Source organism: Hippichthys cyanospilos, chromosome 2 (assembly GCF_059441005.1).
Source record: "Hippichthys cyanospilos isolate Australia breed blue-spotted pipefish chromosome 2, RoL_Hcya_1.0, whole genome shotgun sequence".
Lineage (NCBI taxonomy): Eukaryota > Metazoa > Chordata > Actinopteri > Syngnathiformes > Syngnathidae > Hippichthys > Hippichthys cyanospilos.
Window position 1 is genome coordinate 6,219,620 of NC_142370.1, and position 14,347 is coordinate 6,233,966.

At 42.1% G+C, this 14,347-nt stretch overlaps 3 protein-coding genes across 4 annotated transcripts; 1 reads left to right on the forward strand and 2 right to left on the reverse strand.

The window, feature by feature from the left end:
• Positions 1-570: 570 nt before the first annotated feature.
• ccdc122 (coiled-coil domain containing 122) lies at positions 571-2,995 on the reverse strand. The gene is made up of 7 exons (XM_088440123.1): positions 2,865-2,995; positions 2,558-2,667; positions 2,005-2,394; positions 1,813-1,929; positions 1,674-1,747; positions 1,194-1,273; positions 571-809 (listed from the first exon to the last, which is right to left on the reverse strand). The coding sequence occupies exons 1-7, from the start codon at positions 2,887-2,889 to the stop codon at positions 775-777; spliced, it is 831 nt and encodes a 276-aa protein (XP_088296249.1). The 5' UTR covers positions 2,890-2,995; the 3' UTR covers positions 571-774.
• Positions 2,996-3,049: 54 nt separating this feature from the next.
• Positions 3,050-8,987, forward strand: mtrf1 (mitochondrial translational release factor 1). Its single transcript, XM_088440091.1, has 9 exons — positions 3,050-3,553; positions 4,757-4,854; positions 4,947-5,028; positions 5,216-5,323; positions 5,389-5,561; positions 5,649-5,766; positions 5,844-5,980; positions 8,450-8,548; positions 8,637-8,987. The coding sequence occupies exons 1-9, from the start codon at positions 3,160-3,162 to the stop codon at positions 8,748-8,750; spliced, it is 1,323 nt and encodes a 440-aa protein (XP_088296217.1). The 5' UTR covers positions 3,050-3,159; the 3' UTR covers positions 8,751-8,987.
• A 69-nt stretch (positions 8,988-9,056) lies between these two features.
• wbp4 (WW domain binding protein 4) lies at positions 9,057-13,560 on the reverse strand. 2 transcript variants are annotated; one of them, XM_088440110.1, is made up of 10 exons: positions 13,266-13,557; positions 13,030-13,102; positions 12,893-12,955; positions 10,650-10,773; positions 10,361-10,570; positions 10,215-10,282; positions 10,069-10,141; positions 9,767-9,966; positions 9,467-9,651; positions 9,057-9,376 (listed from the first exon to the last, which is right to left on the reverse strand). In XM_088440110.1, coding segments are annotated over exons 1-10 (1,197 nt in total). In that variant the 5' UTR covers positions 13,268-13,557; the 3' UTR covers positions 9,057-9,177. The 2 variants fall into 2 exon arrangements, with proteins under 2 accessions (XP_088296236.1, XP_088296229.1); XM_088440103.1 differs by having other exon boundaries at positions 9,767-10,141; positions 13,266-13,560.
• Between the last annotated feature and the right edge of the window lie 787 nt (positions 13,561-14,347).

A 14,347-nucleotide genomic window follows, 5' to 3' on the forward strand; every position in this document is an offset into this window, starting at 1 on the left:
TGACTAAATAGTGTGTACTTTACTTTGATGAGGAGCTTAACTTTATATGTGGAATCATGCTCTCACCACCGACGCATATTATCTTGCTTTGAGAGGTTCAAACTCACAGTAAATTGGAAAAGATTTGATTTCCGCTTTACGGTGCCGGCGGCATCTTCAATGAGACACGAAAACCCTTCTGGGAATACTTACAGTAAGAGTCTTAGATCATGGTGTGGTCTTCAACCCTAGTGTTCAGCTATATGTGATGTCTTTTGGTTGCTTGTGTTGTGGGTTTGAGTGAATGAGCAAGAGTGAGTGAATGTTTATTAGTAATTCTGAGTGGTTATTGAATACGTCTTTAATGCTTATGTTTATCATGTTTGTTCTGGGTCTCATGCCATGGCTGCGATATTACCCTTTTGCGGGTAAACCTTTGGTTTGTTCATTCCATTGTGTGATGCACAGTATGTAATGAGGCTATTGTAATGCGTAGTTCTGAGCCCCTGTGCACCATTTGCATTGTGGATATTTATTCATGCCTCTGTCTGTGTGTTTATGTCCCTTCCCAACACCGGAATAGTGGATTAGTAGAAATTTTATTGTATGTTTTTTTACCACTAGAGAAAAAAATAACACTCCAGAATATACAACAGTTATGATCAGTCCAGCATTATGCAACGTGAAGAAGTGGTGCCTAATTTTAATATTGCGATTAGCATTGAGATATACAGTATATAGTCCATGTGGAGATCCCAACCTTGATAGCCTGCGGTGGAACTGTCACTTCGCCCATCAAAAGAAGAGCCACAGATGCGGAAGCCGGAACACTGTGTACCATAACATATCGACTGTTGAAGCTTTTGTTCGGACTGTTATGGAGGCAATGCACCGCTAGCATGGGGGTGCATAAAGAACCTGCTGATGGGCTGTCCAATTTGGATGGATTCAAAGAATATTCAGGATATACTCAAGGAAAAAATATCAGACACTAACGGGTAATATGTATGTTTTTCGGCAGTCTCCGTTTGAACAGGGAATATTCTACAGTCATATCTGGGTTGCGGTTGTCTTGAGTTCTATATTTATGAGACACTGCAGCCCTCTGCTGGCTTGTTGGAGCAACAAGCCACGCTTAACTGATTTGTCAACATCCCGAACATAAGTGTGCGCCACGGCAAAATCTCTTATGTCTATATTGATTTGTCACTGACCGTAGTCATTTGATGCTCTCAGCTGCCTTTGGAGCTCAGCTTTCCGTCTCTCCAGGTGACAGATGTCTCTGGACATTTGCCTGCAAAGATCAGGGATAGACATTTCTTCAGGAGGCCATCAGTTAAACCCCACTTCATCACTGATAGACAAAGACAATAGAGTGGAACTCTGCCATTCGCACGGGATGAGACTGGGACTGGGACTGGGACTGGGACGGATAAACCCCCGACCACCTCCAATTTGCATTTTCGATGAAAACCAGTTGTGAAGTAGGGAGCCAAAAAGAGAAAACTAAATCCATGACCAGGTGAAATTGAACCAGTATAGGCCTACATGTTTCATTTGATACAACATGTGCTTTATTGACCTTTTCTACATGTCACATGTACTTTCCGGACAGGAGTTGTCACTGATGTTTCCACTATTTAACTAGCCTTTGTTTACACAAAATATGAAAGGGTCTATTAATGAGTCCTTACCTGTGGGCAGCCTGGGCCTTGCTGATTTGACAGTGAAGATTCTTGCTGATGGCTTCAAATTGCTTGTTTTGTTCCTAAGGCAGTGCGTTTGGAACATTGAATACACATTGATTCGCCTTGAAAATGTAATTTGCCATACCTCAATGTCTTCCTTTATCAGGCCGTGGGTCTTCAACTCTATCTGAAGATTTTTCCATTTCTGCACTGTATTTTTCATAGTCTCTCTGATCTCCCCAGTCAGGCCATCAATCTCTCTCTGTAGAAATAAAATCTAGTCTTTTGTACCTCTGTGTGGAACTTGGTGGTCAAGACACGGAATTTACCCATTTACCTTTGCCAACTGGAAATTGAATCCATGTGGTCTTTTTAAATCCTCCTTCAGCCTCTCCTTGTCAATCCTCAGCTTGTGAACAAGTGCCCTCTTCTCCTTACAAGCATCTGTCTGGACGACCATGCTTGAAACCGCCTGTCTGTGGCTCTCCATTTTTCTTCGATACATGTCGAACTGAGCACGTGAGATGCAGGCCTTCTCTTCCTCCTCTCTTATTTGCTTCAGGAGTTTTAGATTGTCCACTGTGATGGAGGTGCACTGGTCATATCCATCATGTATTTGCTGCTTTAAAAGTATCATGTCACCCCACATGATAAGAAAGTCTCTGTTTTTGTGCCTTAGCTGTTTCTCAGCCTCATTGCTGCTCTTCATCACACCCAATAGAGTCATCTAATAAAGGCGTTGATTGATTTAAGTACTGTACATCCATATAGATACTTTCATTGAAACTACTAAAATTAGTAATTACTATGATGAGATTAATACAAATATTTAGGGGAGTAAAAAAAAGTTTAATATTTTATAAAAAAAAATAAATAAATAAAAGGCGAACCTGCAGGGAGCTGAGGGTCTTCTGGTATTTTTGTAGTGTTTCAGTCTCAGTGTTGTCATGTTGTCTAACGTTTTCCAAGGCTCGGCTTACTGATGATTCATTCACATCGCCTGAAAGTCCCGAACAAAAGAGCAAATTCGTTGTAAATTGAAACAAAATGGACAACTTTACTCCCGTCAAACAGCCTTGTAATTAGAGGGAACCTGTTCGCGCTCGATAGCGATGTTAGCATTGAAAACCTAGTTATAAGAGGAATATTGTTAACATGCTCAAAATGTGTATGTCAACGTGTTATTGTTCAACCTACCAGTACAAGCAGGGGGATTTGACATTTTCCAACCAGCTAAGTGATTTTTTTTTTTCTTTCGGTGAATTATATGAGCTCAAAAGTCAGAAATTGCCGATGACGTGTACTGTCCGCAAGATAATGAACGACTCTCGTAATAAAACTACAACTCCCAGAGTGCTTGGCGAGAGCATCGCACTGATCCTTGGAAACCACTTCCGGGTTTCAAACTACAGTATGTTGTGGAGGTTATTTCCCAGGCCGTAGGTTGTTTTGATTTTACTCATCGATTTAATCTGATAATGTACATTATCAAATGTTTTCTTGTAGTTTGTTTCGCTTGCGTATCGTCCTTCCCTGCGTGGTTTACAACAACCTAAAACTTGGACGGTGGAGTATATTTTCGGAACAGACTGGTGCAGAGCATGCGACAATACCACTGGCACAACGCCGTGGTACATTGGCCTTAAGCCGCCTCCTTCACAGTGATTCTGAAGGCTTGTACAAAAATGATTCAGTCCAAAAATACCTTCTGCAGCTCATGGACAATCACAAAGCTCTTGGTCAGAAGTTGCACCGTTCAAACCTGAGCGAAGCTGACAGGAAAGTGATAGTTAAGAAATACAGTGAGTTGTTGCCTTTGGCAAATGTGTTTTATAATGTTGAACAGGCGCTGAAAGATCTTGATGAAGTTCAGTCCATTTTGCGTTGTAAGTATATTTTCTCTTTTTACCGTTTTGGACAGTCTGTTAATGTTTGCCTATTGAACCACATTCATCTCATTCTAATGCCTATGCCTGTCAGGAATCTTACTAGTTGACGTTTATTTTACAGGGGTGTCAAACTCATTTTAGCTTAGGGGCCGCATGGAGGAAAATGTGTTCTCAAGTGGGCCAGCCTGGAAAAAAAAAAACCAAACAAACCAAAAAAACATCCCCAACTATACATGTATCTTAAAAAGAATTAGTGTCACTTACTGTATATGCAGAGCGGTGGTCAACTATCAAAACACAGTGATGCATCGCTACTTCACGCCTCCCCTATCGTGCCATCAGTGCATCGCGGATTTATGTTTACATTAAAAATAAGCTATACCGTATTGCAGAGGAACGTGCTGTGAAGGTTTCCTGCATGCTAGACAGACGAGTTAACTATAAATGCACTCGCCATTGGCACTCCTCGTTGAACTACTGCAGTCCACATCTTTACCTAAATCTTAAATGATTAAACCTTATACACTAACTGTACTGTTGTCCCTTCCCATTCTTTTGGCTGTAATCTCACGACGACCTGCGGTTATATTAGCGGCACTTGGAAGTCTAATTAGAGTGATGCCTGTAGACCAAACATTCAAATTTCAAATATACTTCAAATGCTCTGCTGCGGCGTGCTCTCTTCTGCTCTCCCTTTGCATCTACAGCGTCTATGAGTTTCATAAGGGAGACGGGTCTCATACAAGACACGTGGTTGGCTCCCAGCATGACCATTGACCAATGAGGGCAGGAGTTGTAATCTACTCCCGCCCTGGATTTGTATCTACTCCTGCCTTCATTCGTGGCTGATGGTCCCTACAAGGTCCATCCTTTCCCTTGTAGTAGGAAAAAATAAAAATTGTAATTCCCCAAATACAGGACACGCCTGTGTATAGGACGGACCCTTAATTTTAGGGGCACGTTTTCTATGTTACCGTGTATAGGACGCACCAACAGTTTATGACAATGTAAAAACTAGCAAAACAATAAATGTCAAATTTGTCAATTCTTCATATTTTCTTGTGTTTAAGTCTGTAAGTTATATATTTATGGTTTCAGTGAGTTTCAGAGTTCCCACATTGTAAGCGGTCGGTGAACGTCGCGCTAGTGCAATATTGAATGTGCTCAACGCAGTTGTTTTTTTTCTTTTCATGACGGTAGCCCCAGCTGGCTCGACAGAAGAAGATGAACAGTTTGCTCAGTTGCTGAAAGAAGAGGAAATGCTTATCACAGACAGGATTTCAGTCTTAAAGAAAGAGGTAAAGATGCAGCATGACCAATGTATCGTCGAATATTCTCTCTCTGTATTTCTTTCCTTCTCTCATTCCCTTTTCTCTCTCTCTCTCTCTAGTTAATCAAAGCTCTCTTGCCGACTGACCCCCTGGACTCTAGTAATGTTCTTTTGGAGCTTGTTTCAGGACGGACAACAGGAGGTTTGTCAATTTTAGCGAAGTCTTATCTGCATTAAACATGTATACACTTGAGAGAAGACTTTAAGGGCATCTGAGTTTTTGGTGGAAACATTTTAGGTGTGTCTTGGAATTTCACCCAAAACCTGAATACAGTATTCTTAACATGTTTGGAGTGGCTTTTATTGATTTATATTCTGTATTTTTTTAGGTGATATATGTCAGCAATTCACCAGAGAAATGTTTGACATGTACCAGGGTTTTGCCACTTACAAGAACTGGGATTTTGAGATTTTGAACTACACTCCTGCCGAATATGGTTTGTGTGTATTCTGCATGCTAAGATACGATGGAGCTTTGAGCTTTTTCTCATATTCTTCTCAGGGGGTTTGCATCACGCGGCCGTGCGGATAGCCGGGGAGAATGTCTACAGGAATCTGAAAAATGAGAGCGGAACTCACCGGGTGCAGAGAATACCTGAAGTGGGCCTTTCTTCCAGGATGCAGCGCATCCACACTGGAACCATGACTGTGATCATCCTGGCTCAACCTGCTGAGGCAACTCTTCAACAGCTCTCTATTTCAATTACTGCTGTCCATTCATATACAGTAAATTGAGTTGAGTGCTAATGGTGTGCTCTATAGGTGAATTTCAGCATCGACCCTAAAGAATTGCGCGTTGACACATTCAGATCTCGAGGTGCTGGGGGTCAAAGTGTCAACACAACCGATAGCGCAGTGCGCATTGTTCACCTTCCCACAGGTATCAATTTCCAACAGCTGTCAAGCTTCTCCAGACTTTCACTTACTCCTGTTGTAACAGCGATATTTCCCTCTCAGGGATCTCGGCAGAGTGTCAACAAACCCGCTCTCAACTGCAGAACAGAGAGACGGCCATGCGTATGCTAAAGGCCCGCCTCTACCAGAGCGTGACGAGTAAAGAGATTGAGCAGAAGAATTTGGCGCGTAAGCAGCAGGTAAGCCGCCTGACCGGGGGGTGGGGCAATTTGACATTTTCATACTTTTGGGTCTGTGGGAGGAAACTGGAGAAAACCTATGCAGGCATGGGCAGAACATGCAGTAAAGGAAGGCTGGAACCGTAAGCGAAACAGCCACCTCTGCACCGGGAGGCAGACGTGCTAACCAATCTGCCCAACGTGGCGCGCTAAAAATATAGTATCGGAAAAAAAACAACGATACTCTTTAGCCACCAACTTGTGCTGTCATCAAATGGCAGCCCTGCAACATGGCCCCTTTCAAGTTTGTGCTACCAAAGCTGATGGCATTTTTTTTTGACACTGGTTTTAGAGACCTGCTGATACAGAGTCCTGATCCGATACCTGGACAATTAAAAAACAAACATTCCATTGGTCTAGGAATTCTCAAATCAACATAGAAATGTGCATACAGATGTCATGAGGGTTCATAAATTTATGTTGTTGTATCTGTTTTCGTTTCTGTATAATGAGTCAATGCAACAAACAGTGCCAATTGCTTTTGCTTTCAAAATGAACTGATGTTCTACTTTTTTAAGCTCTAAAATTAATGAACACTTTGATCAACTCAAATGTGCAGTGTCAGTCTTGGACATGCTTTATGTTAGTGGATTTTTAACATAAAAGTAGCAATTTTTGAACGACTGCATAACCATGACATTTATACTAAAATAATGCTCATAATGGCAATACAGTGGTACCTCGGTACTCGACCATAATCCGTTCTGAGGTGGTGGTCGAGCACCGATTTGTTCGAACACCGAAAGCAATTTTCCCATAAGTAATAATGGAAAGTATGTGTGCACAAGTAAATGTGCACAAGCAGTACATGATAAAGATAAAGATAAATAAAGCATTATAAACCATTTTGTATAATTTACTTACGTTTTGGAGAGTGGTTGATGGCATACAGGAATGGATGTGGAGAGGACGGGAGGGAGTTACTCCTTCCATGATGACGCTAGCTAACTGCGACGCGAGGTACACCGCGTTCATATTTTGCTATAATTTCCTTCTTGGGTTCAATAGTGGTCCTCATTGTTTTCCTCTTTGCCTTCCCCTTATCACTGTCTTTCTTTGGACCCATTATTAAGGGCTAGAGCAACACGAAAAAGTTTAAATCCGGGAAGAAATACTCGAACAAACGTCTTACTCCGCTGGCGGTCTGAGTTGAACTGGCGCTTACCCGCTGGCCGAGAAGGGCCGAGGAGCGCGTTCGGGTCGGCTCGGCTCGGCTCGGCTAGGCTCGGCTAGTCGAGCACCGAAAATCTGATCGAGGTCCGATGCATTACCTACTTGATTTTTTTGGTCGAGCACCGATTTGGTCGAGTATAGAGGCGTTCGAGGACCGAGGTACCACTGTAATGGCAAAAACTTGGCTTACAGGGCAACACAGCTAACTTACTTGAGTGCAAACCAATGAAGATAATGAACCCAAGTTCGAACGAAGCAGATTATTTACTTTTAAGCAAATTTGAATCGATGAGCAGTCAACATTTCATTTTCTGTCATTTCAAACAATGTATTCCAATTTTTTGCCGGATTTTACGAAATGGGTCTCAAATGACAGCTACATTGTATATATTATAGGAATCAGGTAAGAAACTCAACGCCAATTCACACTGGTAAATAATAAATGAGGACGGGAAAAGCTGACGGGTTGTGGGAAACATTGCCCCCTTGCGGTAGGATGACAGTGCTTGATTTGACTTGTAATCAAAAAAGGTCCTTGCCTTTTTAAAGTGATGATCATGGTGTGTTTTCAGTGCCCGTGGCATGGGCATCTTACACATCTGTGATGGCATGATCAATGCTGAAAGCTACATTGAGGTTTTGGAAGAACACATGCTGCCATCCAAACAATGTTTTTCCCCACATCCTTGTTCATTTCAGCAAGTCAATGCCAAGCCACGTTGTGCATGTTACAACATTGTGCTTTCACAGTAAGAGTGCAGGTACCAGACTGGCTGGCCTGCAGTCCAGACCTGTCCCATTCCGAATGTGTGCCGCATTAAAAACTGCAAAATCTGACAATGACCCTGGACTGTTGAATAACTGAATGTACAATACATTAGGCAGGAATGGGAAAGAGTTCCACCTACAGTATGAATCTTCAACAACTAGCGAGTGTCCTTAGTTCCCGAAACACTATTTGAGTTTGTGTCATGAGGAAAAGGTGATGTAACCAACTTGTCCTCTTTCCAACTTCATCGGAACGCGTTGCAGGAATCAAATTCAAAATAAGTGAACATTTGCCAAAAACATTCACATTTATCCACGAATCGTGCTTGTTTATTTCCATTTTACACAACGTCCCGACTTCATTGGAAATGGGATCGTAAAAGGCAATTGTAAGTTGTTTATTCCGATCAATTCCTTTGGAAAGTTCCCAACATTTTGAAGGAATTTCGAAAGGTTTTATGAAGATCCAGCCGTTTCTCTTCACGCCAGGTTGGAACACGTGCTCAGTCGGAGAGGATTCGCACCTACAACTTCAGCCAAGATCGCATCACAGACCACCGAAATGGCCACATTTGCAGAGATATTAAGGTTAGCTCCTGAAACGGAATTCTAAAAGTGAGCCAAGCTAGCCTACGGCATCTGTCACGCTTACGTATGTTCTTTTAATCCATGTCAGGAGTTTATGCGAGGAGGGGAGGCGCTGGATGATCTTATTACTGGTGTACTTGAACACACGGAAAAGGCGGCGCTTCTGGACCTTGTGGAGAACAACAGAAGCCGTGTGGACTGACTCTCTCCACAGCTGACTGTCAAATTTGTGGTATGCTAGTTCTCGCCAACAGTATGGGAATAGTGGAGGTGAGACTTGTCACAGTGCAAATATTTGTTACCTAGCAATTGCAGGTTTTGCTTGTGTGAATATTTCTCGTGTTATTTGCCCTTTACTGTACAATCACTATATTTGCCTTGTCTTTTTTACTATTGACAAGAAACGTTTTTTTCTCCCTCAATAAACATTGAAAACTGATCTTTGGGAACCACTCTAGAGACTGTTTAAAAAGTACCTCATTTATTGGATCATGACATGACATAAGTCTGTGAGGGCACCTATTGGCTTTATTTTCACACATTAGCACCAGCTGGGCACAAGCTGCCAGCTGATCATTAACATCCTGTACATGTTCAATAACAATAGTAATTGGGGGAAATAAACATGGCTAGTCATCATTGTCTCTCTGTCGAAGGCTTCTGGATTTTCCGTTGTGTGTTTTGCTTTTCTTGAACGAAGTGCATCCGCCTCCCACTCCCAGTGAGGTGATGATGCGCTCCTTGAACTTGGGTTTCGGTTCAGGCGGCAACTCCGTCAGAGCAACCTCTTCGTCTACTACTTGGGGCAACTGTAGGTCCACGTTGGCGCTGAGGAGCAAAAGACAAGACGTGTCACTGAAACGAGTTATCTCAAAGTTGAACATCTCCAGCTGCCGCATGTATGAGGGGCTCACGTACTATGGATCTTTCTCCTCCTTGATCTGTTCCCAAGCCCCATACGGGTTCAGTGATTTTGGCCTCTTAGCTTTCGCCACCTCCTGTTTTCTCACTTCAGGTTCAGCGGTTATGCTTTGGACGTCATCCTTAACATCATCTTGACGCAGACCGTTGCTTGATATGTCTTCTTCATCCGCTTTCCTTTTCTGAAACAGTCCATTTGGAAGTTTGAATACAGGAGTAAGGCGATTGAACTCATTCCCTGCCATAGATGGCTATAGATGCCAAAAATCCATTTGAACGCGTCTCAATTGTGCTTACGCTTGAGCCATTCTCTGGGACAACAGAGGGCAGGCTCGATTGTCCGGACATTTCTGGACCCCGTGACAACCGAGTCCCATCGCCGCCGTTGTCTCCTCCTGAAGTCTGCTTCTCCGGAAGTGCTGTCTCATTGCCAGATGCCAAGCTGGATTTAGGGGCTTCGTTGGTGGGTATGCCGGTTGGCTTTTCCCACCGGGACTCTGACCAATAAGGCGAATGTGACTTGAGATGACAACGAACAAGACTGCTTGCCAAGACGACAAGATGTGAAATGTGTGTTTGCCTATCATAAGAGATCGAACCTCCCGTTTCTGCGTTGTACCAATACGCATATCCTTCCGGGCTGACAGCTTCCATCCAAGCGCTACCTGAAGACTTTTAGGTTAAAAAGAAAGCCAGTTCAGGTAGAGTTGCACTATTTGAAGCGAATATCATACCGGATAGAAACCTTGTGCTGTTCGGACTGTACAAAGTCTGAGACACCCTGGAAGCCTTCAGGTTTGTCCCACCGAGATTCTGCGTCAAACAATATACGGATGGAAGTGGTGACTTTGTCAGAGATGTTGCGGCGATACAACTTTTGAGTTGTCTCACCTCCGGTTACTGTGTTGTAATAGTATGTGTGTCCATCGCCCGTCCATCCTTCAACCCAAGACGGAGTCTGGTTTTTGTTTTGTTTCCCAGATGACTTCTTATGTTTCTCTGTTTTCTTTGGATATTTGCAGTGTGGCGGTGGCTCGCACAATACCAGAGGTGGTGGTTTAGGTTGTGGCAGTACTGCGGTTTGGCCACAAGGACCAGTTCCTAACACAAGGAAACGAATAGAGATGAGAAAAGAGAGAAGTCTGAATTTGCAACGTCACATTGCCACACACACACTTACCCGATTCCATTTCCATCCTTTTCAGGTCTTCCTGATATGCCTTCAGCGCAGCCTCCTCCATTGCCGCAAATTGTTTTGACATACGGTCCTCTTGCTTTGCTTTTTGGACGCTCTTCTTTTTGATCTGTGGGGACCGACAGATAATGTGACGAATGACAACCGCGGGTAGCCAATAAGACGTTCGACCACTCGAGTCTGATTTTTATGTCTCGTCTCGGTGTTGCTCTTCAACTGGCTCCCGATTCCGGATGCGGGTTGGATTGTTGACATGTTTGTGTTTCCTGACAGGTAATTGTTGACGTGTCGAACTGTTCGTCAATAAACACGTACAACAAAGCGACTCCTTTTTCATGAATGAAAATAACGTTGCTCGTGAACTTACTCTAGTCCAGTTGTCTCAAAGTGGTGTTAGCGGACCTGCGGGGGTTCGTGGCCTGACATAATTTGAGTGTTTTGGAATTGATTTACCATAGTTTATCTTCTAATCGTATCACAAATGGGTGCCTAGTTTGGCTTAGTCTGTTTTTTGGCGCCGCCTCCCGGCCGCTGTTGATGGTGCACTATGTCTACCTACAGTAGGTATAAGCCATTGTAACATCTGGGAAGGACAGAACATTGGTTCATCAATCAAAAACAGGTACTGTATATGTTAGTTTCATTTTATATTCAATTGTGAAAGTATTTATGACTCTCAAAAAGGAACCAATTCAACCATTTTAATATATTTTTTAAAAATGTAATAATTGTTTTAATTTGTCGAAATGCATTTTGTGTCTACAATTGCTTGCTAAAGGGGCGATGAAGCCAGCAAAGCTAATGCTGTTTTTGACTAAATAATTGGCAGCAACCTTTGTGGGTGAAACTGACCTGGTTTCATACAAGGAAGCGTGCAATTTGCAATTTTTATTTTCCAAACTTCAGTATAGCTGAAAAGTAACAAACATACTTATAAAATTGAATATGTTGCCGAATGAAAAGAGCATTTATGATTGGCCCAAATGCTTTTTTTTCTTCAAACATTTGCAATGGGGTCCCTGGAAAATTTGCTTTCCAAAAGGGGTTCCTGATTCCAAAATGTTTGCGAACCCACGGGCTAGTCCACTCATTGTTCCATGTGATTATGAATGTGGTGTGATTATGTGTTTTTTTTGTTGTTTTTTTACATTAATTCTTTTGCATGTATGCATACTTGTAAAAGGGCCATCTTAGAATTTGGCGCATAAGGGTCTGGGTGTGACATATGAATTTGAATTGACGTGAATACAGGACGGTAGCAGTGTGGCAGACTGGTTAGCATGTCTGCCTCACAGGTCCCGGATTAAATTCCAACACACCGCACCATTCTGTGTGGACTTTACATGTTCTCCTCGAGCTTGACTCCGGGCACTCTGGCCTCATTCCGCATTCCAAAAACATGCATGGCAGGTGTATTGGACATACAAAATTGCGTTTAGTAGTGATTGTGAGTGGTTGTTTGTTTCTGTGTGCCGTTCAATTGGCTGGCAACCAGTCCAGGGTGTCCCCCATCTACCACCCAAAGACAGCTGGGATAGGCACCAGCAAGTCAGCGATCCTCGTGAGAATAAGCGGGTATAGAAAACGAATGGACGTTGAATACAGAATAATCTGAACCCTGTCAAATTGCTTCTGAGAACCCCGTTAACATGAACGCATTCAAAAAGAGCACCAGATTAAATTGAGCAATTGTGCCCTTGCCAATGTATCTGTTTTCGTTTTTCAGGTATTGTTTTGGAGCATAGAAAACGTGCTCCCGAGTAGAGTAGTGGTTAACGCGGCCGATTCTACTCCTGCTCATGACAAGTATTTTTTTTTTTAAATCAGTTTTGTTGTTGAACATTCCTTACAATCGGGAGTTTAAAAGGAGCTGCTTTGTTTCGCGTGTAAGTATTTTTTTTTATCAGTTTTGTTGTTGAACATTTCTTACAATCGGGAGTTTAAAAGGAGCTGCTTTGTTTCGCGTGTTAAACAATGAATAGTACAGTTCAACAATGTCCTTTAGTTTTGTGAAGAATATGCAGTCAGGAACCAAAAACATGTCAATAATCGACCCACGTCTGGAATCGAGAGGTAGTTAATCATATAGCCAGTTCAACTGCAACATTAGTATGGAAAGTGATGCCACAATATATGTATTTTTCTTAGCCGTAAGTAGGCTAACAAGTTAACGCGTGAGTAATATATTGATCCAGTTATTTCTACAATACAAGAAGAAAAAGTAATACCTCGGATATTTTGGCTGCCACATTTTCTTTGTGATTCTTCCCTCTTTCGTGAAATTCGATGCTCTGTAAAGCAAACAAACACGAAGGCTTGTAAGAATAACTCGGACACGTACTACGGCATAATAGATCTTACTCACGGGTTTATTATCTGCAATCCAACACTTGCAGTATTGGCAGAATTTTCTCGGTTGGGACTTCCAGTAGTCCGCCCTGAAATGAAAAAGAAAATGATTACTAACTAATGCGCTGTGGTACCATTGACAGCGATGTAGCAATTCGGTAAGCTTATTGGCGAGTATGCTTCGCTGAAAAGTACACCTAACCCAGTGAAAATTTTTTTATACATGTCAGGTATTGAAGCGTACGTACTTACATTTCTTGTTTTTGAATATGATAAGGATGAGTTAAAACGAAGAAAACCAGACCTGGGCTGCCCACATTACAGTAACAAAATACTGTCCATTTTTGATGACGTAATCACATTGACGCATGCATCCCTATTTAAACAGTAACGCAGTGGATAAATAAAACACAATAGTAATGTCTTTTCTTTTTAAATTTTGCAGAGCACATGGAAACATTATGGTCCCTTTTCCCATATGGTTTGGTGGTTAAGATTCCTGGTTTGCACGCCCCAAGTGGACGTGCCCGAACCATCGCGATAAAAGAAGACATCGCGAGAGGAAGTTTGCCCCCCCCCCCCCTTTTTTTTTTAAGGCCTAATTTGAATTCCTAACGACGGGTTAATAAATGTCACGCCCGAAGTGTTCCCATGGTGATCACTGAACATTCTAAATTCAATTAAGGAAGGAATCGAAGTCGTAAAGTGACCAAAGTGGTCTTGTTTTTGTATCTAATATTTTGTAATAATCTTACCATCCATGAAAGTCATTGGAAATCTAAAGGAGTAATTTTCATTATACAATGTTTGCATTTATTGTTAGGGTGTTCGAGGGTTAAATTACCCCCCCCCCCCCCCCCCTTCCAAATCCAGTCCTTTCAGTGGATTTGAATGTTATTAAAACCCTAGAACACTTTCGCTATAAAAAGTAACACCATCACTCTTGCCGGGTAATTTTTACCCGATATTATATACCCCCAAAACACTTCTTGTTGTAAAAAAATAAATTGAAAACATGATAAATTAGAGTGGTTTTCTTTAATTTTCAACTAAAGTATGAGTAGCAAAATGGAACAGGAAAACACAGGAACAACCTAAAAACATGCTCCAAAATTGCTGAAAAATTAGACGTTTTAGGTTAAAAAATTCCTAAAAAAACAAAAAACAAACAAAAAAATTGAAACATGGTCTTTGCTCCACCCATTCCTGGGACCTGTGAGACTTCCCTTCCCTGGTGAAGGCACAGACTCCTAGACATACCTACAGCTGCAGGAGAGAGGCACAGAAAACACCTTTTTTTTAGTAAGTAAAAATGACCAATTGACTAAAATATT

Coding starts and splice junctions, on each gene's coding strand:
- mtrf1 (XM_088440091.1), top strand. CDS start 3,160: ATGTTTTCTTGTAGTTTGTTTCGCTTGCGTATCGTCCTTCCCTGCGTG. Junction 5,324..5,388: donor CTACACTCCTGCCGAATATG/GTTTGTGTGTAT, acceptor TATTCTTCTCAG/GGGGTTTGCATCACGCGGCC. Junction 8,549..8,636: donor ACATTTGCAGAGATATTAAG/GTTAGCTCCTGA, acceptor AATCCATGTCAG/GAGTTTATGCGAGGAGGGGA.
- ccdc122 (XM_088440123.1), bottom strand. CDS start 2,889: ATGTCAAATCCCCCTGCTTGTACTG. Junction 2,395..2,557: donor AGACCCTCAGCTCCCTGCAG/GTTCGCCTTTTA, acceptor CGCCTTTATTAG/ATGACTCTATTGGGTGTGAT. Junction 1,274..1,673: donor AAGGCCCAGGCTGCCCACAG/GTAAGGACTCAT, acceptor TGATCTTTGCAG/GCAAATGTCCAGAGACATCT.
- wbp4 (XM_088440103.1), bottom strand. Junction 10,774..12,892: donor TGGCAGCCAAAATATCCGAG/GTATTACTTTTT, acceptor CGGTCCCCACAG/ATCAAAAAGAAGAGCGTCCA. Junction 10,283..10,360: donor TTACAACACAGTAACCGGAG/GTGAGACAACTC, acceptor TGTTTGACGCAG/AATCTCGGTGGGACAAACCT.